Source organism: Eretmochelys imbricata, chromosome 4, assembly GCF_965152235.1.
Source record: "Eretmochelys imbricata isolate rEreImb1 chromosome 4, rEreImb1.hap1, whole genome shotgun sequence".
In the NCBI taxonomy this organism is placed as follows: Eukaryota; Metazoa; Chordata; order Testudines; family Cheloniidae; genus Eretmochelys; species Eretmochelys imbricata.
In genome coordinates, this window is record NC_135575.1 from 87834572 (window position 1) to 87862215 (window position 27644).

The 27644-nt window shown below is 44.2% G+C and overlaps 1 protein-coding gene across 1 annotated transcript in view; it reads right to left on the reverse strand.

Moving 5' to 3' along the window:
* The window catches only part of PDGFRL (platelet derived growth factor receptor like), a 49370-nt gene extending 23756 nt beyond the window's left edge, over positions 1–25614 (reverse strand). The window contains exons 1-2 of the mRNA XM_077814564.1: positions 25383–25614; positions 9438–9732 (exon numbers count right to left, since the gene is read on the reverse strand). Of these exons, the coding sequence (XP_077670690.1) occupies positions 9438–9732; positions 25383–25614 (527 nt within the window). The remainder of the gene's footprint in view (positions 1–9437; positions 9733–25382) is intronic.
* Positions 25615–27644: the final 2030 nt, after the last annotated feature.

Below are 27644 nucleotides of genomic sequence, written 5' to 3' on the forward strand. Positions count from 1 at the left end.
GAATGGCTACAAGATATCTTCTTATGGTTCCGTACCTCCAACAGCTCACTTATTTTATGCACTGATATATTAACAGGGCTCAAAAGTGTTTGGGATTTTTTTAACCTTTTGCCATTGCATTGGATCTAAGGGCTGCTCTACACACTGGAGTAATGTGTCCTGTGGCGGTGTGATTTTTAAAAGGTACTAACATGTTGTGCACTAATTGGTTAATTTAATCAGCCCTTGCTGGTACACACTATAGGCTCCCTAGTATGCTTTAACCTAGTGCTGTTTCCGAATACTAGGTTAAAGCATGCTAGGGAACCTTCATTGTCCACCACCAGGAGCTACATGGACCAATTAATGCACAACATGGTAAGTGCTTTAAAAATCACACCCCCATAGGGCACATTACCCCATCCCACCATGTAAACAAGCCCTGTCAAGTGTGTGTGTGTGTGTGTGTGTGTGTGTGTGTGTGTAGTTATTTGTGCCATGTGATTGAACAAAGGGGCCATTTGGTGCCATCAAGTCATGACTGCCATTTATTTACAAGGAATAGTCTTGATAGCAGTCATAGATCACCAAGCAGATGTGCTATTTTTGGTCTCATCCTATCCAAAAATGGGGTACAGGGCCATCCCAAGCCACACCTGGGCAAGTATCAATTGCCAGAACGAGTCCTGCTCAAAGTCTATATGCTTTCTCTTGTGTTTTATTGACTGGACCCTAGTCTTTTTGTTGTTAACTTATTCTTGATGCTCCCCCACTCCTCCTGGGAATTCTGGAAATGTTAAGACACCCAATTATTAATTCATGGAGAAGTCTCCTAAGGATCAGAAGTCTATCAAGAAAACTGCTGAAAATAATTGTGTAATGTCAGTAACTTGTGATTAGAGTTCTCTCTTTTCCTTCCTCTTGCATTTTTCTTTTTTCATTAATAATTGGGTCAGTTTCATCCCTGAAAAAACTATCACAGATTAATAATGATTACTCCTTGTGCAAAGATATTCCTTTACTTCTAATGAGGCTGTCACATCTAGAAATTGTGTCCTGGACAAAGTGATATTATTTTTGCTGCTCATGAATAATAGCGAGCATTTCTCCACATGGAATATTCTGTTTTAAAATGCCATAGAAAGAATTTGTTTTTAAAATAAGGGAATGCTTAGGACAGCAAATCTGCTTTCACATTCTATTTAGAACAAACAAAAACACTGAGTTTGTTTTACATCTGTGCCTGCTAGCATTACAGCAAAAAGTTTGGGAGATTTAGCTGAAGATATTCTTAGAGATAGTAAAAATGCATACCACCATAACATTTTTAGTTTACACTTTTCCACCAACTTATCAAAGATAATTACGGCCCTACCAAATTCACGGCCATGAAAAACACGTCACGGATCGTGAAATCTGGTCTGCCACCATGAAATCTGATCTTTTGTGTGCTTTTATCCTACACTATTCAGATTTCATGGGGGAGACCAGCTTCAAATTGTTGGCCCTGACCCAAAAGGGAGTTCCAGGAGGGTTGCAAGGTTATTTTAAGGGGTGTCACAATATTGCCACACTAACTTCTGCGCTGCCTTCAGAGCTGGGCAGCCAGAGAGCGGCAGCTGTTGGCCAGGTGCCCAGCTCTGAAGGCAGCGCCCTGCCAGCAGCAGTGCAGAAGTAAAGGTAGCAGTACCGCAACGCCCCTACAATAACTTTTTGACCCCCACCCCTCCAACTCCCTTTTGAGTCAGGACCCCCACAATTACAATACCAAGAAACTTCAGATTTAAACTGCTGAAATCATGAAAGTTACTATTTTTTAAATCCTGTGACCATGAAATTGACCAAAATGGACCGTGAATTTGGTAGGGCCGTAATTATAATACTGCAGTACAAGATTTCTGCATGAGAAAGTACTTCTAGTATTTAAATGTCCATAAATTAGCTATAATCAATCTACTGTTCTAAAATGCACTGCTAGGAGGTATGTATCAAACTTTTCTAGCTGAAAGGAATACAGCGGATTTGCATCTTACGTGGGGGTTAGGTTCTAAAGTCATCGCGTAAGGCGAAAATCGCATATAGTCAAAATTACTCTTGAAAATCCCTTAAATCGCCCATAAAGTACAGTATACTGTAGATGATTTTGTGTATACAACCCTGTACAATAATATGTATAAATGTATAATGTATCCAGTAACATACAGTATATAATAAAGAGTACATATGCAAAATATAAATTTTACAGCCCTGTATTTTTAATTACAGGGGGTCATCAGGGCTTGATGTCGATCCAGGAGACGGAGGTAACAGAGAGAGAGTCATAGACAAAGTGGTTGGCTCTGGTTCAGCTCGAGAAGTTGATTGCGTAGGCTCATCTGCTGCTGGTTGTTTTTCCTTGAAAAACATGATCGGCGACTATTGCTGTTGTCTCTTGAGCTGCTCAAACATTTCCTGATATGGTCTCAAATCGTCCGTAATACTACTTGTGATTTTGAGGCTTCGTTCCATAGAGGGATAGTATTCAGAAATTAAATCGTTCAAGTGTTTCGCTGCTTGGAGCACTTCAGCAAATTTATGAAGATTCCAACTTGCTGGCTCTTCCTGTTCGTCATGATCATCTTAGTCTTCTGTAGACTATCTTATCAGTTCCTCTAACTCTTCGTTAGTCAATGTTTCTCTATGGCTCTCAATTAATTCTTCAATTTCTTCCTCAAGGATATTGATGAAGCCATCACCACCCACTTGCCTGGCCACCTGAACAATGCGTTTCACTTCTTTGTCAATGGTCAGGAAACCCTTAAAATCATTCACACATTCTTTCCATAGGTTTCACCAACATGCATTAACTGTTTCGGGCTTGATTGCATCCATTGCCTGTTTAATATAAGTGATGCAATCAGCAATGTTGAAAGACTTCCAACACTCCATCACATTAAGATTGGGATCAGCATCCATAGCGCTATATATCCGTGAGAACACAAGCCTCACGTACGTGGCCTTGAAACAGCAAATCATGCCTTGGTCGAGAGGTTGGAGGTGGTATTGGGGGGGGGGAGAAAGACGACTTCAACGTCGTTATGCGCAAACCGGAATACCGCAGGGTGGCCCGGAGCATTGTCTACGATCAGCAACACTTTGAAGTCAAATCCTTTCTCTTTGAGGTACCGCTTGACCTCTGGAATGAAACACTTGTGGAACCAATCCAGAAATAATGCTGCCATCACCCAAGCCTTGTTATTTGATTGCCAGAACACAGGCAAGAGATTTTTGTTCTTGCCTTTTAGGGCACGGGGATTTGCAGCCCTGTAGAGCAAGCCTGGCTTTATTAAATGCCCAGCCACATTGCCACAAAACAAGACAGTCACACAGTCTTAAGACCCTGGCTTCAAAGCAGCTAGTCTTTCTGACTTCAAAGTGTAAGTGCGGTTGGGCATTTTTTTCCAGAAGAGCCCCCTCTCGTCAGCTTTAAAAACTTGTTCCTGAAGATAGCCCTTTTCTTCTATTATTTTCTTTAATTGTTCAGGGTAGGCTTTTGCAGCCTCTTCATTGGCAGGTGCAGCTTCACCAGCAGTCTGCACATTTTTGAGGTTGAAGCGGTTCCTAAAACTGTTAAGCCAACCTTGGCTGGCTTTGAATTCCTTCTCATCAGAAGGCTGTCCCTCTTCGGCAGGAGGTTTGAACAGCGCATAGAGGCTAAGAGCCTTTTCTTGCAACGTGTTGCCATCGATAGGCACACATTTATGGTTCATGTCTTCCAGCCATAAGTTTAATGCCTTTTCAGTCTTCACTAAAGTCTTATCATGCACCTGGCTTGTCACCTTAGCAGTTATTGGAGCACTTGATGCCATGGCTTGACGAATTTCTCTCTCTCGAATCTTGATGGCACAGATGCTAGATTCATTGCGGCCATATTTATGCGCCACGTTGGAGACCGACATACCATCTCTCAGTAAGTCCAACCCAGCCAGTTTTTCCTCCAGCATTGGAACAGATCACTGTTTCTTCAGCTGAGCATCAGATGAAGTAGTTGGCTTGCGTTTAGGGGCCATGTTGTATGAAAAATACGTACAGCATCTTTAAACACTAGAATCACACTCAGTGCGGCGAGATGCTCACACTATGTGAGGCACGCGGGAACTGAGACCGCCTGAGGGAACAGCAGATTCACGTCTTTCATCTCACACTCACTCCAGGGCATACGCTCATTGTGTGGAATGGTGGGCGGAATCGCCCACACTATTTACAGGTATCTTGTTATTTTTCTTTTGCCGAGCGCGTATAGTTGAATTTGCGTAAGTTAAATGCATGTATGATGCAACTCATTTGTAAACTGTTTACAGCTAAGTAGTTGATTCTGAAAAATCAGCCCGAATATTTCACTAAATGCTTTAGATGATCTTTTAAAAAAAGAAATCAATAACATTTCAGTATAGACCTTTTAAGCAATCCAATGCTTCAAAGGAAGAGGGAAGGTGAAAAGTACCCAGTCAGAGCCTCTCTGAACAATTTGGTCAGCTACATAAATTCTGAATTTATTTATTTTTTTATGACCATGAAAATTAGTTCCTTTGTTCTACCGTGTTTCAGATTCAGCTGCACCCATCCAATCAAGTTTCTAAAAGATCTGGAAACAAACCTAACCTGATCTGCAGATAGAGTCAGGTATTTTGACATCTAAATGATCTAGACTGTGTCAGCAAATAATTGCACCTGCATGAAAATTGAGGCCTAGTTAAGGTTGTGTTGAAAATCAGACCCTTTACATTATTACTTTATTTATTCTTAACTCACTCCGGCAAAAGACACTGATCTTACAGCTGACATCTGCCACCTTCTGGACAAAGATGCTATAGCTTTATTAACTACAAAAGAAAATACACTAATTGTCTCAATGACAGCCAGCAGTCCTGTTGAGGAACAGTAAAATTTGAAAGCAGCAGGTTTTCCTGACTATAGTGTCTTCATAGAAGTAGGCTTGCCGCTGTAATTTCCTACAGTAAAAAATCCAGTATTAACTCTAAAAATGGTATTATTTGTCTGTAAGTAGAGTTCTCTGAATGTACAGGTTTCAGAGTAGCAGCCGTGTTAGTCTGTATCCGCGAAAAGAAAAGGAGGACTTGTGGCACCTTAGAGACTAGAATCATAGAATATCAGGGTTGGAAGGGACCTCAGGAGGTCATCTAGTCCAACCCCCTACTCAAAGCAGGACCAAGCCCCAATTTTTGCCCCAGATCCCTAAATGGCCCCTCAAGGATTGAACTCACAACCCTGAGTTTAGCAGGCCAATGCTCAAACCACTGAGCTAACCAATTTATTTGAGCATAAGCTTTCGTGAGCTACAGCTCACTTCATCAGATGCATTATATAAATCTCCCCACTGTATTTTCCACTGAATGCATCCAATGAAGTGAGCTGTAGCTCACGAAAGCTCATGCTCAAATAAATTTGTTAGTCTCTAAGGTGCCACAAGTCCTCCTTTTCTTTTTTCTGAATACACAGTCTCCACCAATCTACACACTAGGAGAAGTTAAAGCAACTAACAGTCACTAGAGAGCATAAAGAAAGTATGTAGCCTTCATAAGCCCCTGACTGCTTTCCTGGAAAAGACAAGCAGGGATGGAAGGAAGGAGAATGTACATCTACAGAAGCAATATATTTTTTCACTATTTCTGAGAGCTGGGAAGGGCAATGAACCTGTAGGTTGGGTACACTGTTTTCTTCCTTTATATATTTTCCTCCAATATTTCCACTTTTGGAAACTACTGAGCAGGAATCACTTTGAAGATAAACCAATCATGTCTGTTTAAAGAGACTGCCTTATCCAGCAAGCTCTGTCAACTCAGCCTCTGGGTTTAAAACAGTAACTCTGGGTAAAAATGTGAAGCGAAAGCCAAGTGGCACAGCAGTATAAAGTATACTGCAGAAAATAATAATGCACTAGCAGGGAAATTAATTGGATGATGAAAATGTCTTTTCCATCTTTAACTTTTATGATCTCTGCAAAACTCATTAATAAGAATTAGAGGCAAACATTTCTTGGAAGCCACTAGAACTCGTGTGTAATAACTCTTCTGGGGGAGGCAATTTAACTTTTGTGGCATGGTTTGATACATCCTTGAGTTCATTTAGGAAGATGCTGTTTGGAAATGGTCTCTCTTTTGGACCCTTCCCCCAACACCAGAAAAACACCACTACTGCAAAAAACCCAAGGTTTTATTTTTTATTAAATTGCTTTTTGGGTAAACACACCTCTCCTTATATTCAAGCAATGAAGGCAGCATGACGCTTTGAAAACTAGATCCTGCTGAATATCTGAAACTGCTTTATGAAGAAAATTAAAAGCTTGAAGGACCATCTTATCCTCATGGAAAACTAAAGAACAGATTCACCGATTTTTCAGGCCAGAAGAGACTATTATGATAAACTAGTTTAATTTCCTGCATAATAGAAGTAATACAATTTCACCCAGTGTTTCCTGCATTACATCCAACAACTTGTGGCGAATTAAGTCATATCTGTGAGAAAAACATACAACCTTGATTTAAAGAGTCCAAAGTGATGGAGAATTTACCACATCCCTTGATAAGCTATTCCAATAGTTGATAACCCTCACTGTTAAAAGTATGCCTTATTTCCAGTTTGAACTTTGCCATCTTCAACTTCCAGCCACTAGATCTTGTTATGTCTTTGTACAAGAAAGCTCTTAAAAATCTAGCAAAAAGGCATCTTCTACTTGCTCAGTAATTATGAACTGTGATCAAGACAGCTCTTAAAATCTTCAGTTTGAAAAACTAAACATATTGAGTTCCTTCTGTCTCTCACTGTAAGATATGTTTACATGACCTTTAATCATTCTTGTAGCTCTTCTCTGAACCGTCTCCCTTCTTTTCAACATCCATACTGAAGAGCATTAGACTTCAGGGCCTGAAACACTTCTCTTTGTTGTAACTTTGGGGAATGGCAAACACATAGCATTTTTGTTGGAAAGCTATGTTTTCAATATTTAAACATCTTAATTCATTATAATCTAAACAAAAAAGTGAGAGGCGTGGGGAACTTCCAAATTCAAGCTATAGTATAAAAGATGAACTCATTTAACTCTCTTAAATGGAAATGTAAACTCAGGATTCCACTAGCTGAAAAATAAACACACTGGTAGCAGACACTTTCTGGCAGAGGTAATTGCCACCAAAAGCCTATCTTGAATGAAAGGAAGTAAAATAAATTCTCATTTATCGGTTTAAATGGATGTTACTAAAGGTTAAATTCAGATCTCAAGAATGGATAGGAACCTGACAGCAGGAAAAAGATTAAAGAAGTCTTTGGAAAAAATGCTTTACCAGCAGGTAAATAAATATTGATTTACTGTCTACTGTATCAAGGAAGCACCTAACTGCTACAAAATATAATTTATAAACCATTTGAAAGATTATATTTGATTAATTAAATTAATGTAACCAAAGACAAAAAAGACTGCATAAAGCTGTAGCTGGTAGACAGAAAAGAAGAATAAGCTTTATTCCTAACTCAAATGGAAAATATTTCATTTTTACATTATGACTCCAATTCTACTTTCATTGAAGCCAACAGCTAAATTCCCACTGACTTCAATGGGACCAGGTGTGGGCCCTGTATCTGTCCCTAGTTAAAGGTTTAGAAGACTAAGGAATGTAATGGACTTCGTCTGAAAGGTAGATGAGGCCCAAAAACCAGGTTTCTATCCATCTAGTTCTTATCTTTTTGGAAGCAAATGTCAGGTTTCAAAAGGAAGAACATAAAGAGAACAGAGGAGAGGAAAGAAAATGTGTCAGTGGGGAGAGGTATGGAAAGATATTAGTATTTTAGTCTAGAAAATATTTAGAAAAATCAAAATACATTTCAACTTAAGTTTTTTTTAAGTCCCTTGATTGGTTGGTTGGTTTAGGGCTTTGGGAAATGTACAATATTTCATTAACAATTTAATATGTTTGGGAACCAGTGTTTCTCACTTTAGTCATACCTGCATGTTCTGGTCAATTTCATTTAGTCACCTGACTCTTCAGAAATATTTTACAATTTTTCAGTCAATAATAGTTGTGAGATTCCCCCACACAGCTTCTTTCATTCTCCAGTGATGAGGCACCTTCTTAGCTGGTATAAACTGTGATAACACCACTGAAGTCAATTTACACCAGCTGAGGATCTACCCCATGGCATTAAGGGTCGGAGTTCTCTCCAATACAATCCAACTTCCACATTCTGTGGAATAATGATTGTCTGTTACCCTTGACACATCCCAAACTTGACACATAAAAGTTGCCCACTAAAGTTTGAAATCTTACTGGTGGGCTTACTCTTCATGTAAACAGGACCCTCAATATTTCTTTCCCAGATCACAACTCTAACCTTCTATAGATCTACACTCCATACTCATTTTCTGAAAATGCAGACAAATGGCCAAATCTAGGACAATCCCAAATTCTGCAGACTCTCCCCACCTACACCCATGAATTTTATCATTGATCCCTCAAACCTATGTCCCACTCCTTCTCGGTCACCCATGTGTTGCATACTGTTAAATATATTTCTGATTTAATTCAAACTTTAAAACACTAATACTTATCACTCATCAAATCTCTCTCTCTCTCTAACATCTATTGTCACATGTGGCTACCCACCTCCATCTCTGCATATTATTAAACAATCATCACATTCCATATTAAAAATAAATAAATTAACTACATACAAATAAACAGCCATACGTACTATTGCCAAAAGCAAGCACCCAAAGCAACCCCAAATGGACTGAAGATATTTTTGCTCTGCTGCAATTCTACTCTTCCTTTATTAGAAAATCATTTTAGTTAAGCTATTTTTTTTTCAGTCCTTTAAGACAGGTATCACTGAAGTATGTGTTGCTGACATGAATCAATAAATCCTTAAGGGCCAAATTCTGCAGTCATTGTACACTCACTTAAAGTTCCCACTAAGACAATGGGAGTTTTGCCTAAATAAGGAGTAAAGACTGCCGAATTTTGCCATATTAAAGCAGGTATTGGTAAATATATGGTCATGTACGTAGGCAAGCATTAGCAACCAGCAGTGATAGGGCCAGATAGTGTGTGATGAGACCCTAAGTATGTTTCTCCATAAAACTCTGCTAATGCTTCTTTGATCCAACATGCTTTTTTTGTTAATAGCAGCACTGGCTATGGAAATTGAAGTCACAGAAGGGAGAAGAAATCTACATAGACCAAAAAATACTGCCTGCTTATGCAAATAATTATTTTCCAATACAGTAAATTGGTTTAATTACAGGAGAATTTTTTTCTACTCGTGCCAGGTTCCTATCTTTTATGATTATCAAAAAGATATACTCCTTTCAAGGTGAAATATCCTGACCATAAAAACTTAATATAAAAATGTGTTTCAACTGGAAAATAAAGTTTCTAGTTTCTTTCAAATGAAAGGAAACTTACCTGAGCCTGGAGTCTTTAAAGGTGTCTAGGTATGAAGGATAACTCCACCCAATTTTATTCCCTTTACATCGTAGTTCTATGCTCTGCCCTGCAGGCAGACTCAAAGTGGCAGCAGGTTTCTGGAAGCGGCCTTTATCCATCACTTGGATCATTATGGACTGGGATTTTGTGGATGAGTCACTGGATTCTCTCTCCTTTAATTTAGGGAGTTTGGGCTTCATTTTTTTGTTGGCAGGTTTAATTTTGTTTTCTCCTGGTTCCTTTGGACGTTTACTCTTTGCAGGTTGTCCGGTAACTAATAAAAATGTGAAGAAAAAAGCAATGTGTTAATGATGATTTTCAAAAAGCAAAAAATTATACAGTATAATTATCTTTGAAAGGTTTCTTCTCTGCTAGTGTCTATAATAACTACAATCTTTATGTAAAATTAGTTTTCCCTCCTGGAAGCTCACCTTGATCAGCCTTCATACAAGGAAGGCATAGAAAAATTGACTGGGGTTATAAATGTCCATATGAGTTTGGAATTCTAAGTATTAAACCACCCAATGTCACATGTTCCAGAAAAATACAGACTGCTCTTAATGTTTACGAAAATCTGACTCTGTGTGTAACACAGTTAATAGGAATAGACAAATAAATGAAAAATATCAGAACTCAGTGTAACATGGGAACAAACACCTTTGTCTCAATAATTTCAGTCAAAACTGTCAGTTCCATCATGCACTTTCAATTCATCACATGACTAAAGTAAACCTTACATCTTAAATTATGTCGTCATATGTGGCCATCCACTCCTACACCTCTGTATAATTCTGTAGACAATGTGTGTTAAAAGAATGGGGCCACATAACAAATATCAGGAAGTTTACAGATCACTGCTGATTTTTCAGTGCATTTGTTAAATGGTGTGGGTTTCTTTATAGTGATAATACATTTGACATTTAGAAATCTCTAAGGCAACAGCTAGATTTTTCAGTAATAGCCATCAATTCTGGGTGCCCTACTGGAAATTCTTAGGGCTTGATAGAGAACCTAACACCTTCAGTTCCTATTAACTTCAACTGGAGTTGTGTGTGCTCAGACTTTCTAAAAATAAGGTGTCTCAAATTGAAGCTCCCAAAATTAGTGGCCAATTTTTAAAATGTTCACTTTCAAGAACACTTCTGGACCAAGGATGTCTGGCCAGTAAATATTAATCTAATGAAACAAACAAAAACTTGAACCATAAGCAAAGTCAGAAGTGCAGCAGCAAGGCAAGTCAGTGAAAAAAAAACTGGTACTGCCTTTGCTACCTTCAAATCCCTTCCAAAAACTCCTTCTGCCACAGCGCTTAAATGAAGTGGAGATAGATTATTAAACCAACCAAAGCCATAACAATCACAAAGAGGGGTACATGCCTTCCAGCTTCAATCTTGCAAAGATGGCACTACTCACATAAGTTATCCCGAAGTTATTCTGAAGAAACTCAAATGTGAAACTGCAGGACTACTAATTGTCATCTGTAACGTATCATTTAAATCAGCTTCTATAGCTAATGACTGGAGGATAGCTAATGTGATTCCAATTTTTAAAAAGGGCTCCAGAAGTGACCCTGGCAACAACACTTCAGTACCGGGCAAACTGGATGAAACTATCGTAAAGAACAAAATTGTCAGACACACAGATGAACATAATTTGCTGGAAAATAATAAATATGGTTTTAGTAAAGGGAAATCATGCCTCACCAATCTACTAGAATTCTTTGAGGGGGTCAACAAGCATGCGGACAAAGGAGATCCAGTGGATATAGTGTATTTAGATTTTCAGAAAGCCTTTGACAAGGTCCCTCACCAAACGCTCTTAAGCAAAATAAGCAGTTATGGGATAAGAGGGAAGGTTCTCTCATGGATTGGTAACTTATTAAAAGACAGGAAACTGAAACAAAGGGTAGGAATAAATGGTTAGTTTTCAGAATGGAGAGAGGTAAATAGTGGTGTCCCCCAGGGATCTGTACTGGGCCCAGTGGCAGATGAAATTTAATGTTGACAAATGCAAAGTAATACACATTGGAAAACATAATCCTAACTATACATATACAATGATGGGGTCTATTAGCTGTTACCACTCAAGAAAGAGATCTTGGAATCATTGTGGATAGTTCTCTGAAATCATCCACTCAATGTGCAGTGGCAGTCAAAACAGCAAACAGAATGTTGGGAATCATCAAGAATGGGATAGATAGTAAGACAGAAAATATGATATTGCCTCTATATAAATCCATGGTATGTCCACACCTTGAATACTGCGTGCAGATGTGGTCGCCCCATCTCAAAAAAGATCTATTGGAATTGGAAAAGTTTCAGAAAAGGGCAACAAAAATGATTAGGGGTATAGAACAGCTTCCATATGAGGAGAGATTAATAAGACTAGGACTTTTCAGCTTGGAAAAGGGGTGACTAAGGGGGGATATGATAGAGGTCTATAAAATCATGAGTGGAACAGAGAAAGTAAAAAGGAAGTGTTATTTACTCCTCATAATACAGGAACAAGAGGTCACCAAATGAAATTAATAGGTAGCAGGTTTAAAACAAACACAAGAAAGTATTTTTTCACGCAACACACTGTCAACCTCTGAAACTACTTGCCAGAGGGTATTGTGAAGGCCAATACTATAACAGGGTTCAAAAGGGAGCTAGAGAGAGTCATGGAAGATAGCCATTGATGGACCTATAAGCCAGGATGGGCAGGAATGGTGTCCCTGGCCCCTGTTTGCTAGAAGCTGGGATTGGCTGACAGGGCATGGATCACTTGATGATAACCTGTCTGTTCATTCTCTTTGGAGCACCTGCCATTGGCCACTGTCAGGGGACAGGATACTGGGCTTTGTGGACCTTTGGTCTGACCCAGTATGGCTGTTCTTATGTTATTCTGTACATAAACACTTGCAGGATTGGGCCTTAATTGAGCAACCACATGATTTTATTGTCACTTCGTCAGTTAGTCATGAAACTAACTTTTAATGGCATGTTCAGTTTCGGTTCTGATCCTGCAAACACATGAGTAACTGAATAAGATACTCTCATGAACAAAGTCACTCACATGTGGAAGTGTTCTTGGAAGCAGGCCTTCAGTTTGCATGCTTTTCAGTACATGAACCATGTTTTTACTTCTCTCAAGAATGATGCACTATTAATCCATTTTGCTTTCTGCTTAGATTTAACCTCCCCTCTGCACTTATAAGTGTCTTTTTTCTCTGTCAATAAATAATGCATGATAGTCACACTACTTGTACTAACATCGTGACAAATACTATGCCAACAGGAATCTTTTGGGAGAGGTGCTTGGTGATTAGACACAACAGTTGTGAAGGCTGGGGGTTTCATTTTTAAGGTCTTATCAACATGGGGAGGTTAATTCAGTTTTACTATAGTTTGTTCTCATTAAATTGCCTTATATCCACAGCCAGTACCCCATACCCATTACAGTAGCCATGTCCCTTAAAACACTGTACTTTGTGGGCCTCCATCAAGCTCCTGGCTTGATTGCCTTCTTTGGAGAGCTGCATATTCAGTCCCACCGGGAGAAGAGTCACCGAAATGCAGACATCTACAAACACTGTGGGCAAATGAAGGCACTGAGCTGGTACCAATGCAGAGTCAAACCAAAGGTGCTCAAGCAGAAGACAGGGGATAAGGACAAGACCTCTGGTAATGCTCCCACTATTTGCCCATACTCTGAGCACCTGGACCACATTTTTTGCATGTGATGCCACCACTGCACTCAGAACAGCAAATGTGACCCTGGGATGCATAAACAGAGGACTCTCAAGTAGGAGCAGAAGAGGTTGTTTTACCTCTGTATTTAGCACTAGTGCGGCTGGTGCTGGAATACTGTGTCCAGTTCTGTGTCCACAATTTAAGAAGGATGTTGATAAATTGGAGAGGGTTCAGAGAAGAGCCAGAAGAATGATTAAAGGATCTGAAAACGCACCTCATAGTTATAAGCAAAACAGACTGAGCTCTGAATCTAACAAAGAGAAGGTTAAGGGGTGACTTGATTACAGTCTACAAGTATCTACATGGGGAACAAATCTTCAGTCTAGCAGAGAAAGATATAATAAGATCCAATGGTAGGAAATTGAAGCTAGAAAAATTCAGACTGGAAATAAGGCATAATTTTTTAACAGTGAGGGTAATTAACCACTGGAACATAGTTAATGCGTTGCTATGGATTCTCCATCACTGACAATTTTCAAATCAAGAGTGGATGCTTCTCTAAAAGATATGCTCTTCGGACAATTTTGGAGAACGTCTATGGCCTGGGTTGTACAGACCTTCTGAAGGTCAGACCTTCTGGCCTTGGAATCTATTAAATTATGTGGTGAACAGTTTTCCACAAAACACCCTAGATATCATGGCAAGCACTCAACACACCACGTAGATCGTGGAGTCAGAGCAGGAGGAGGCAGTGAAAATCATATGAATTGGCAGATTACACGAGAACCGTATGCATACGGCCAGCCTGAAACTGTAGTAGTAGTATGTGCTGTATTACAATACAACCATATATGGGGATTTAAACAACTTCCCCCGCCCCCACGTACTATCTGAGGGTATGTCTACACTATGAAATTAGGTCAAAATTATAGAAGTCGGTTTTTTAGAAATTGTTTTTATATAGTCGGTTGTGTGCGTCCCCACACAAAATGCTCTAAGTGCATTAACTCGGCGGCGTGCTTCCACAGTACTGAGGCTAGCGTCAACTTCCAGAGTGTTGCACTGTGGGTAGCTATCCCACAGTTCCCGCCACCCACTGGAATTCTGGGTTGAGATCCCAATGCCTGATGGAGCAAAAACGTTGTCGCGGGTGGTTCTGGTACATGTCCTCAGGCCCTCCCTCTGTGAAAGCAACGGCAGACAATTGTTTCGCGCCTTTTTTCCTGAGTTACCTTTGGAGACGCCATACCACGGCAAGCATGGAGCCCGCTCAGCTCACTGTCACCCCACATCTCCTGGGTGCTGGCAGACACGGTACTGCATTGCTACCCGGCAGCAGCTCATTGCCTTGGGGCAGCAGACGGTGCAATAAGCCTGATCAACTCGGACATGACGATGGTTCTCCTGGCCGCCCTGGTAAGGTCGGTCAGGAGCGTCTGGGCAGACATGGGCGCAGGGACTAAAATAGGAGAGACTCGACCAGGTCATTCTCTTTAGTCCTGTCGGCAGTCTTATTGCACCATCTTCTGCCAAGCAGGCAGGAGATGAGGATGGCTAGCAGTCCTATTGCACAGTCTGCTGCCAGCCAGAGATGTAAAAGATAGATGGAGTGGATCAAAACAAGAAATACACTAGATTTGTTTTGTATTCATTTGCTCCCCCCTCTATGAAATCAACGGCCAACAATCGTTTCTGTGAGATCTGTCAGGGGCACCTTGAAAAGTTTAATGGAGATTCAGTCCTGCCTGAAATACCAAGGGGAGGGATAGCTCAGTGGGTTGAGCACTGGCCTGCTAAACCCAGGGTTTTGAGTTCAGTCCTTGAGGGGGCCATTCTGTGTGACAGTTGTTTTTGTTTTTCTTGATATAAAGCCACCCCCTTTGTTGATTTTAATTCCCTGTAAGCCAACCCTGTAAGCCATGTTGTCAGTCGCCCCTCCCTCTGTCAGAGCAACAGCAGACAACTGTTCCACACCTTTTTTCTGTGCAGACGCCATACCACGGCAAGCATGGAGCCCGCTCAGATCACTTTGGCAATTAGGAGCACATTAAACACCACGTGCATTATCCAGCAGCATATGCAGCACCAGAACCTGGCAAAGCAAAACCGGGCAAGTAGGCGATGTCAGCGTGATGACGACAGTGATGAGGACATGGAAACAGACTTCTCTCAAAACACGGGCCCTGGCAATGTGGGCATCATGGTGCTAATTGGGCACGTGCATGCCGTGGAAAGCCGATTCTAGGCCTGGGAAACAAGCACAGACTGGTGGGACCGCATAGTGTTACAAGTCTGGGATGATTCCCAGTGGCTGCAAACTTTTGCATGCGTAAGGGCACTTTCATGGAACTTTGTGACTTGCTTTCCCCTGCCCTGAGGTGCATGAATACCAAGATGAGAGCAGCCCTCACAGTTGAGAAGCAAGTGGCAATAGCCCTGTGGAAGCTTGCAATGCCAGACAGCTACCGGTCAGTCGGGAATCAATTTAGAGTGGGCAAATCTACTGTGGGGGCTGCTGTGATGCAAGTAGCCAACGCAACCAAAGATCTGCTGATATCAAGGGTAGTGGCCCTGGGAAATGTGCAGGTCATAGTGGATGGCTTTGCTGCAATGAGATTCCCTAACTGTGGTGGGGCCATAGACGGAACCCATATTATCTTGGCACCGGAGCACCAAGCCGGCGAGTACATAAACCGCAAGGGGTACTTTTCAATAGTGCTGCAAGCACTGGTGGATCATAAGGAACGTTTCACCAACATCAACGTGGGATGGCCGGGAAAAGTCCATGACGCTTGCACCTTCAGGAATTCTGGTCTGTTTCAAAAGCTGCAGGAAGGGACTTTATTCCCAGACCAGAAAATAACCACTGGGGATGCTGAAATGCCTACAGTTATCCTTGGGGACCCAGCCTACCTCTTAATGCCATGGCTCATGAAGCTGTACACAGGCACCCTGGACAGTAGTCAGGAGCTGTTCAACTACAGGCTAAGCAAGTGCAGAATGGTGGTAAAATGTGCATTTGGATGTTGAAAAGCATGCTGACGCAGTTTACTGACTCGGTTAGACCTCAGCAAAACCAATATTCCCATTGTTATTACTGCTTGCTGTGCGCTCCACAATATCTGTGAGAGTAAGGAGGAGACGTTTATGGCAGGATGGGAGGTTGAGGCAAATCGCCTGGCCGCTGGTTACACGCAGCCAGACATCAGGGCGGTTAGAAGAGCACAGGAGGGTGCAGTGCACATCAGAGAAGCTTTGAAAACCAGTTTCATGACTGGTCAGGCTACGGTGTGAAAGTTCTGTTTGTTTCTCCTTAATGAAACCTCCCACCCCCCCTTGGTTCACTCTACTTCCCTGTAAGCTAACCACCCTTCCCTCCCCCCTTTGATCACCACTTGCAGAGGCAATAAAGTCATTGTTGCTTCACATTCATGTATTCTTTATTAATTCATCACACAAATAGGGGGATAACTGCACCAAGGTAGCCTGGGGGGGGGGTGGAGGAGGGAAGGACAAGGCCACATAGCACTTTAAAAGTTTAAAAGTTTAAAAGTTATTGAATGCCAGCTTTCTGTTGCTTGGGCAATCCTCTGGGGTGGAGTGGCTGGGTGGCCAGAGGCCCCACCACCGCGTTCTTGGGCGTCTGAGCAAGGAGGCTATGGAACTTAGGGAGGAGGTCGTTTGGTTACACAGGGGCTGTAGTGGTGGTCTGTGCCCCTGTTGCCTTTCCTGCAGCTCAACCATATGCTGGAGCATATGAGTTTGATCCTCCAGCAGCCTCAGCATTGAATCCTGCCTCCTCTCAGCACGCTGCCACCACCTATCAGCTTCAGCCCTCTCTTCAGCCCGCCGCCTCTCCTCCCAGTCATTTTGTGCTTTCCTGCACTCTGACATTGTCTGCCTCCACGCATTCATCTGTGCTCTCTCAGTGTGGGAGGACAGAGAACATTTCATTGCGAGTGTGCTTTTTTCACCTTCTAATCTTCGCTAGCCTCTGGGAAGGAGAAGATCCTGTGATCCTTGAAACACATGCAGCTGGTGGAGAAAAAAAGAGGGACAGTGGTATTTAAAAAAACATTTTATAGAACAATGGGTACACTCTTTCAAGGTAAACCTTGCTGTTAGCATTACATACATAGCACATGTGCTTTCGATACAAGGTTGCATTTTGTCTCCCATCACCTCCTGGCTAACCCCTCTCCCCACCCTCTCCCTGTAGCTAACAGCAGGGAACATTTCTGTTCAGCCACAGGCAAACAGCCCAGCAGGAACCGGCACCTCTGAATGTCCCCTTAAGAAAAGCACCTTATTTCAACCAGGTGACCATGAATGATATCACTCTCCTGAGGATAACACAGAGAGATAAAGAACTGATGTTCTTTGAATGCCAGCAAACATACACTGCAATGCTTTGTTCTGCAATGATTCCTGACTACGTGCTACTGGCCTGGCGTGGTAAAGTGTCCTACCATGGTGGACGGAATAAGACTGCCTTCCCCAGAAACCTTTTGCAAAGGCTTTGGGAGTACATCCAGGAGAGCTTTATGGAGATGTCCCTGGAGGATTTCCGTTCCATCCCCAGACATGTTAACAGACTTTTCCAGTAGCTGTACTGGCCGCGAATACCAGGGCAAATTAATCATTAAACACGCTTGCTTTTAAACCATGTATACTATTTAAAAAGGTACACTCACCAGAGGTCCCTTCTCTGCCTGGCAGGTCCGGGAGGCAGCCTTGGGTGGGTTTGGGGGATACTGGCTTCAGGTCCAGGTTTAGAAACAGTTCCTGGCTGTCGGGAAAACCGGTTTCTCCGCTTGCTTGCTGTGAGCTACCATCTTCCTCGTTCCCCAAACTTGCTTCCGTGTTGCCTCCCTCTCCACTGAAGGAGTCAAAGCACATGGTTGGGGTAGTGGTGACTGAACCCTCTAAAATGGCATGCAGCTCATCATAGAAGCAGCATGTTTGGGGCTCTGACCCGGAGTGGCTGTTTGCCTCTCTGGTAGGCTTGTCTCAGCTCTAAGTTTCACGTGGCACTGCTGCGGGTCCCTGTTATGGCCTCTGTCCTTCATGCCCTGGGAGATTTTGACAAATGTTTTGGCATTTCGAAAACTGGAACGTAGTTCTGATAGCACCGATTCCTCTCCACATACAGCGATCAGATCCCGTACCTCCTGTTCGGTCCATGCTGGAGCTCTTTTGCGATCCTGGGACTCCAACATGGTCACCTCTGCTGATGAGCTCTGCATGGTCACCTGCAGCTTGCCACGCTGGCCAAACAGGAAATGAAATTCAAACGTTTGCGGGCCTTTTCCGGTCTACTTGGCCAGTGCATCTGAGTTGAGAGTACTCTCCAGAGCAGTCACAATGGAGCACTCTGGGATAGCTCCTGGAGGCCAATACCGTCTAATTGTGTCCACAGTACCCCAAATTTGACCCGGCAAGGCCGATTTCAGCACTAATCCCCTTGTCGGCAGTGGAGTAAAGAAATCGATTTTAAGAGCCCTTTAAGTAGGAAAAAAAGGGCCTCGTCATGTGGACGGGTGCAGGGTTAAATTGATTTAACGCTGCTAAATTCGACCTCAACTCCTAGTGTAGACCAGGGCTTAGACAGACCTAGGAGCCTCTCTCCACCTGCATGGCTTTTATCACCCTCTTCTTCCACCCCCATCCCCAAAATACTATCTGCACTTGAAACTTAAAGCTATAGAGGTTTTATTTCCCTGAAGTATCAAATCCCACAACTATCAGCCAAATGTGACACCCGCAATCCCTACTTCCCAAGCTGCGGGATGATTGCTCTCCCTCCCAGTTGACTATAGCTCCCCTCATCCCCCTTCCTTTCAAGATGTCAGTACTACAGGCGTTAAAAATAAATCAAACACATTACATGGCAGATATTTTTACTGTAGCTGCAGATACAGAAACTAGTAGAAAATGGACTTTGGATCACAATTTATACAGTGCATTACATTATATAATAAATTGCCAAAATCAGACAACACAGACATTCAAGAAATGCATAAGGATTGCAAGGCAATCATGGCTATTTTCAATCATTCCCTCAGCCTTGTTAACCTTTTGTGTTCAAACCAATTACTGCTAACATTTATTTTGCAGTTTACTTTGGGCTAATCTACAGATGTTTAAAAGAGAATAAGGCAAAGATAGTACAATATTTTGGCAAGCATATTGCAAGACAATGCAACCTTCTCAGGGCAGCCTAGACAGGCATTGTTTCCCTTCCACTCCTGCACCAGCTGGGGGAGGAGGGGCACCATCCTGGTAAATAGCTGCGCTGCTATTTTCCTGACTTGCCCATTGCCCATTTGAGCAAGACCCCTTTGTATTTCATGGGGACTCAACCCAGGGTAACATCCTCCAGTGTAATAACAGCTTGCAGAGACAGACATGCAGTTACAGTACTAACATGCCCCTCACTCTCCTCCCACACCCAGAGTCCCCACACAGCATTGGTACAGGGGTCCCATGCAAGGAGGGCGTAAATCAGAAAATGTCTCACCATCTCAAAATGAACCACATAATGGGAAGTTCAAATGTGAATGACATTTTATCACTGTTGGTAGGGAGACTAGTACTCGGACAACTACTTGTGCTTTTTCTGATTTCCCTAAGCACCTGTGATGCTGTACCCCACACATACAAGAACCTGAGAAGCAAAAGAAGATTTACAGGGAAACAGTGACTGCATCCCAAGAAAGGGCCAATTAGGCAGAACGGTCAAGGGATAGTTTTCTAGAGCAAAAAGAAAAGGAGTACTTGTGGCACCTTAGAGACTAACCAATTTATTAGAGCATAAGCTTTCGTGATGCTCAAATAAATTGGTTAGTCTCCAAGGTGCCACAAGTACTCCTTTTCTTTTTGCAAATACAGACTAACAAGGCTGTTACTCTGAAACCTTTCCTAGAGCAATCATACAGATTTAGAAGGGAGCATAGAGCCCTGAAAAGGGACATGATGCAACCTAGCCATGTCCTGCAAACTACAGAGAATATACCATACTTGGACCTCCCTTTCGCTCACAAAAAGTGCAGACCCTTCCCACACCAATCAATCCCAATGGAGAAGCAGAACAATTTCTAACACCTCACCTACACATGTACGAGAGCACTCAACACTCTGGGCAGGCCACAGTTCCACTGCTCTTAAGCTCACACTATAACTTTTTTATTATTCAAGTAGTTTTGATACCTCAGGTTTTTTGTACAACTTGCTTGAAAAGTTTCATTGAGGAACAGCGTTCCCCTTAATTACATAACATCCTCCCCACAGTATCAATTCACAAAAAAACCCACAGCACATACATGGTAGTAATTTCCTTGGTTACAATACATTCATTAGCCAAAACACATCCCTGACCCTAACCATCCCTAACCAGTTGGAGCATTTTGCTCGCTCTGGCTGTTCATAACATTCAGAAAGTTTCCCCACCTCTCCCTTCCACCCATCGGTCAGGCTCGCTCCGTTGCTGTCACAGATACTGTGCAAAATACAGCAACTACTTATACAAAGCACATAATGACAAGAAGGATTTAGCCATATCACGAATAACCTCCACCTTCCCAGCAGTCTTCCAAATGCACTCTCCAGTCATCTTGCAGCTACAGCTCCGTTTTCCTACCCAGATGTTCAATAAAAGACTTCAGGGAAGCAGAGGGTAAGCTAGATCTCTCAGAATGCTGGAAGGAATCATGACCCTATTAAATGTCCATAGTAGACTGGGGAGCAAAAATTCCTTTGCTCATTCCAGAAAACTGGCCTGAATATCTAAAGACTCTGACACCATGGACCTTCCCATACTACCCCACATTAATATTGGTGAACCTTCCACAGTGATCAACCAGGCAAAATACTCCTTCCTGATGACCAAGTCTTGGCTCTGCTGTGTGGGGCAAGGAATAGGTATGGAAGTTGCATCAGTAGCCTTTTTACAGTTTGGAAACCCCATCAGTGCAAAGACATCGACAACGTCCTGTGCATTGCCAAGCTTTATGACCCAGCACAACTGCACCCTCTGAATAGCATAGCAAACAGCCCCAACAGTTCATCTGCCAACACCAAATCAGTTAGCAAATGACCAGTAGCAATCAGGGTGGTGAACTTCCAGAAGGTGATTACAACACACTTCTCCATGCTGAGGAGAACTCTCATGTTGATGTTCTGCCACGGCAGCTCCAGTTCTGAATAGATCTCTAGGAAAATAGCCTTCCACATCCTGGAGTTAGCTCACGAAAGCTTATGCTCAAATACATTGGTTCGTCACCCCAGTTCTGCATCACTATTCTGTCCCACCAATCAGTGCTAATTGAGCCCAGAAACAGCACTTCAAGTAAAGCTGTTCCAACAAGATGCCCTGCAGAAGTAACTGCTCGATTTCATCCTTTTCCTCCAGCAACACCTGTAGCCATATTGCTGCGTCTACAGCCCGAGACCGAAGCCCACTCAACTGCTAATACATGTGCATCATTCTGCTCAAAGTAATAATGACTGTCATGATCACAGCAATCTGCAATGTGTCCTCCATGCTGCCTGACAGCATTTTGAAAATGGCACTGGCAAAATACAGATGATTTATGGGTAGGGCTGCCAGGTGTCCTGGTTTGAGATCAGAACACCCAGTCAAAAAGGGACCCTGGCGGCTCTGATCAGCACTGCTAAGCAGGCCGTTAAAAGTCCAGTTGGTGGTGCAGCAGGGCTGGCAGGCTCCCTGCCCAACTCTGCACGGCTCACAGAAAGTGGCCGGCATGTCTCTCTGGCTCCTAGGCAGAGGGGCAGTCACAGGGGCTCAACATGCTGCCCCCGCCCGGAGCACCGGCTCTGCAGCTCCCATTGGCTGGGAACCGCCTGAGGTCAGCACCACCTAGAGCCCGCACCCCAAACCCCCTCCCGCAACCAAACTCCCTCCCAGAGCCCGCACCCCCAACCCCCTGCCCAGAGCCCCCTCCCACACTCCGAACCTCTCAGCCCCAGCCCAGAGCCCCGTCCTGCACCCCAAATCCCTCATCCCTGGCCCCATCCCAAAGCCCACACCCCCCGCCAGAGCCCTCACCCCCTCTCGCACCCCAATCCCCTGCCCCAGCCCCATGAAAATGAGCAAGGATGCGGGAGAGTAAGTGACAGAGACGGGTGGAGAATGGGGTGAGCGGGGACAGGGCCTTGGAGAAGGGGCAGGGCGAGGATATTCGGTTTTCTGCAATTAGAAAGTTGGCAACCTAATTATGGGTTGCCAGGAGAGTTGGATCCCAAGTCCCAGAATTCCTGTAGATTCCAGTAGGCAGCCCACAATTCACTGCAAGAAGAATCCTATAATACATACAGCTGAGCAGTCGAATATGGTATGGGGTATATATAATATATATAAATCACATAAAATCATGACTGATATGGAGAAAGTAAATAAGGAAATGTTATTTACTCCTCATAACACAAGAGCTAGGGGTCACCAAATGAAAATAATAGGCAGCAGATTTAAAACAAACAAAAGGAAGTATTTTTTCACACAACGCACAGTCAACCTGTGGAACTCCTTGTCAGATGATGTGGTAAAGGCCAAGACCATAACAGGGTTTAAAAAAGAACTACATAAATTCATGGAGGATTGGTCCATCAATGGCTATTAGCCAAGATGGGCAGAGATGGTGTGCTTCTGTTTACCAGAAGCTGGGAATGGGCGACAGGGGATGGATTACTTGATGATTACCTCTTCGGCACCTGGCACTGGCCACTGTCGGAAGGCAGGGTGCTGGGATAGATCAACCTTTGGTCTGACCCAGTATGGCTGTTCTTATGGGATATCTGCCTAGGATGTTGCATGGTTAATTCAAAACAGCATATGGAGCTGCATGGACACAATGGGACACAAGGGAAGTACCTTAAGCCATCATAAAGTGTGAACGTGCTTTAGTTCGATATAGCTAATTCAATGTATTTAGAGTGGTCAAACTAATCCAAAACAATATGCTCATAGAGACAAGACCGGAATGCCAGAGGCAGCATCAGTTTGGCCATTTACCTGACAGGGCTGGTTATGAATTTCCCTATTCCAGCTGCACACTTAAAAAACAAACACAAAAAATCCCCACCACAACCTGAAAAGGAAATTTGATTAAAATGAAGTTCATGTCCTTTCACAAGGACAGTACGTAAAAACTACATGAAGATACAAGTTAATTGCAATTAATCTCTGTGGACAACAAATGACCTAGTTCACCACAAGTTTTCGATGATTATATTGCAATTATTGTTGTTCCATATTAAGATGTTATTTTTGAGAAATGACTACCTGAAAAAATAACTGTATACTTTACCTAGAATGCTGTTGCTCTTGAATACTAATATGGAAGAGAGCAAAACAACATTGAAAACATTATTTTAATAACTTTGAAGATTGGGGCAGTATCCCAGTATGCACCTATACAAAACATAAATCAGTTTTCTGAATCCCTTTAATCCAATCAGAGCCTGCAACCAGTAAAAATATCTCGCTAGCAACTTTTAAGATCTGCATCTTGAACCAGTGCTTTTTTGGTTTTCACTCACCACGGAAGTACTACGTGCAAACGCACTTCTTCTTTACGGTGTCCAGCACTAACTTCTTTCCCCCCTTCAGGAAAAAAAAAAAAAAGAATCCTGTTCTCATCTAAGGACTGAAATCCTGTGCTTAATTAAAAAAAAGCTTGGCATTTTTGCAAATACTTTTTATTTCCCCAAAAGAGCTGTGCAGTAAGAAGCTGTATTTTTGGTCAGTACCCATGAATGCAAGAAAACCAAAGCCAGGTTGTTGGCAGCAGTGTGAAATTGTATAATAGCATAATCTGTTTTTCATTTAGGGAAGAGGAGAAGCTGCAGAGGCTCTGGCAGCTGTGCAGGATGGGACCCAGAGAGAATTGCACTCTTTAAACCTGACAACTAATTCCTACAGCGAACAGCTCCAGGATTCTTCCTCCCATTCCAAATCCTTTCTGCACTGCTGTGAGATGGAAATCAACTCCTTACTGGAGATGGGTGGGAATACCAAGTAACCCCACCTCCCACCTAAAAGTGGACACGTTTACATGAATTGCAAAGCCCTGGAAATAGTATACCAGCTGTAAGAATTCAAGCAGATTGCAAACCCAGCCCCGTTTACACACCTATTGATACATCTGGGGGAGACGGGTGGAAAGTGCCGCTGATCTATGGAAAGTGAGGGAAACAAATGTTCCGTAGGAAGGGTGAGGGGTGCCTGGTCTGTGCAGTATGAAAAGAGACGAAGGGAGCCCCTGAGAAGTGGGGGCAATAAGGGAGGAGAAGAAAAGCGAGGAAAGGGCTAAAGGGAGCGTGTTGACAGGAGGGGCGCGGCAGGACTGTGGGACAAGCTGTTTGTACAGCACCGTGCACTATGCCCCCCCATGCAAACAGCCGCTGTGTCCGCTAACCCAGGGGAAGGGCACCGGGAGGCGGGCGAGGGCAGCAAGGGGCCGGGGGCAACAGTGACAGGACGAGCCAAGGGGAGCTCCCGAGGGCAATGGAGCTGGGGCCGCAGCGAGACACAGAGCTCCCTGGACCACGGGAACAACGGGCGGAGGGGAGGCTGGGCTGGGGAGGGAGCCCTGTGCCCCCAGTCCGCGGGCTCACCATTTTGTAGCGTTTCGTGCAGCAGCAGGAGGCTCAGCAGGACCCACAGCCTCATGTCGAGCAGCCGCGGGCGAGCCGAACTGCGGGGGCTCTGGGAAGTCCGCCGCAAAGCTCCCAGTGCAGGGAGGGGGAGCTAGCGCCGGAGGAGGAGCCCGCCGGAGCCCGCCGTCCCTGCACCAGGCGAGCTTTCCAGTCTGAGCGCGCGGGGAAGGGCTGCTAGGGGCCCTGCCACGCCCCCGGGCCCCCTGGGCAGCTGCGGAGCAGGGCGGTTCGGCACGCACGTGAGAGCCCGGCGGGGGCAGGTCCGGTCTCTCCCCCCAAGAAATCACAGCCAGCGCCGGTGAAACCTGCTGTGCGGGCAGCGCGCACCTGGGCCGCCCCGGCCTGCAGCACGTGGAGTGACCCTGGGGCGCAGGGGGAGAATAAAACAGGGAGGCGTCGGTCCCCGAACGCCTCTGGAAGCCTCCCGGGGTCCGGCCCTGGCAAACGCACGGACTGGTACCGGCTAGCGGCAGCGTGGGCCACACTGTTCCCTTGAACGTGCGCCTGTGTCCCCAGCCGACTTTTCCTGCCCATGCAACCCAGGCATCACATGCCCCAGAAACTCAGCACGCACCTGGTCCCGCGGGCGGGATCCAGCCGTGGGGACGATTCCGTCCAGCCCCCTTACGCGTCCTCTCTGCACTGCCTGACCTCGCCTGGGTCAGGTCCCAGCGCAGGGATGACTCGCCGTTGTGGCGCGCCACGGGGAAAGGTGGCACAGCCGCAGGCATGAACGTGTGGAATTGAACTGCCGGTGAGAGAAGAGAGCTGGTGGCGGGAAGTCTTCTCAGGCTTGAACTCTTCATCGGGGTGCAACAGCTTAGCGCGAAATTTGTTCCGTAGAAAGTTCTTGCGTGGCTTAGTAATCGGGTTGCCATTACCGCCTTTTTAGTTGCAGAAAACCAACAATACCATTGTCCCCCTGCTCCGCCTCCACTGCCTCCGTCCCTCACTGGCTAGCCTTGCCAGCTTTCTTCTAATTGCACACAACCAAACACTCTAGTCCCGCCCCTTCCTGGAGGCCCCGCCTCCTGCCTGGAAGCTCTGCCCCCACCTCACTACATTCCCCTCCCTGGGTGGCTTGCTCTCCCCCACCCTCACTCACTTTCACTGGGCTGGGGATGAGTGGTTTGGGGTGTAGAAGGGGGCTCCAGGTGGGACAGAAGGATTTGGAGTGTGGTAGGGGGCTGTGGGTTGAGGTGCAGGAGGGGGCATGGTCTATGGGCTGGGGGTGCAGACTCTGGGGTGAGGCTGGGGGGTTCAGGCTGTGGGAGGGGGCTCTGGGCTGGGGGTTAGGGTGCAGGGGGGTGAGGGCTCCAGATGGGGTGCGAGCTCTGGGCTGGGGCCAGGGATAGGGGTTTGCAGTGCAGGAGGGGGTCTAGGCTGGGGGAGGCTGAGGCGTTCAGAGTGTGGGAGGGAGCTCCGGGCTGGGGCAGGGAGTTGTGGCGCAGCAGGGGATGCGGGCTCTGGGGTGGGGCCAGGGATGAGGGGTTTGGGGTTTAGGAGGGAGTTTGGGTGCAGGATGGGGTTCTAAACTGGGGTAGGGGATTGGGTCAGGTCATGGGGGGGGGGGGTTTGGGGTGTGAGCTCCAGGTGGCACTGACCTCACGCAGCCCCAGCATTTCCCAGGGATGGAGGAAATCCACACGGCTCCTGGGAAGCAATGGCATGCCCCTCCGGCGGGCGGCCAGGGGGCTCCAGGTGCTGCCCCCACAGCTCCCATTGACAGTGGTTCCCTAAAGATGTCATAGCACACCCTTGGGAGCCACATAACTGTCTGTAAGGGCAGATTTTATCCCTGTGTTACCTATAGCTTGATTAAGCAGTAACATACTACTCAAAATGATAGCAATGGAAAACAGAAGGCACCTGTTACCTTATATTGTAAAGAAAGCTTTAAAAAAGCCAGTGGCAAGCACAGTAGTTTAGAGTGTAGTGTGTTGAGGAAGTCGGTGAAAGACATGTTTTCTTTAAGCCCAGGCCTTGTCTGAAAAGTAACTACAAAATGGCATATTAGGGTTCCATGTTCATAAGTACAAAAAATTGTTTTGCTTTGGTTTGTTTCTAACAGCCCTATAAATATGTAGAAACTGAAAGTCATACTGGGTTCTTTCCTTCTTGCAAATCACCACTAGTAAGAAAGGATCTGCAGACCAAATCTGTCTCTTGGTGACACCTGTAGAACCCCTTTATCTTGAAACTGTGTCATCAATAACACCTGCCTACGGCTTCCAGTTGTTTTGCATTGGTGTAACTGATTGGAACTTATAAACACTGTTGCTGATGCACAAGTCTCTTACTTTTGACATATCCAAATCTTAAGAACCAAATTCTGCCATTACAAGCAAAACATGGAATGCCCATTATCCATCAAAGCTATCCAGAAAATTTACTAGCAGCATTAATCTAAACCAGCTCTGATATTTTTGGATTTTTTTACATTACACTTGCATTTCAGAAAACCCATTGCTGCATCTTAAAATAGCCATAAACTCTAGGATCCTTAATCTTCTGCAGTGTTTGTAGATAGCTAGAGCCATATGTGGTACTCTAGCATATCAAGTAAAATCCACATTACCTTTTGTACCATATAGTCTATTAAAAAGGATTATAAACCTCAGCTTTCAGACAATGATCTGGATCTGACAGCTCAAAAGACATATGAAACTATACAGAGCAAATTCACTTTGGAAATGTATACGCGTTCACTTCTAACAATGTATTTGAATGTCTTTTGGAGTTTTCCACTCTTGTCTGAAATATTAGTGTGATTCCTAAAAGGCTTTTCGTGTCAGGTTGTCCTGTTTTTTATCCCCATGTCCCAAGGCCTAAATAG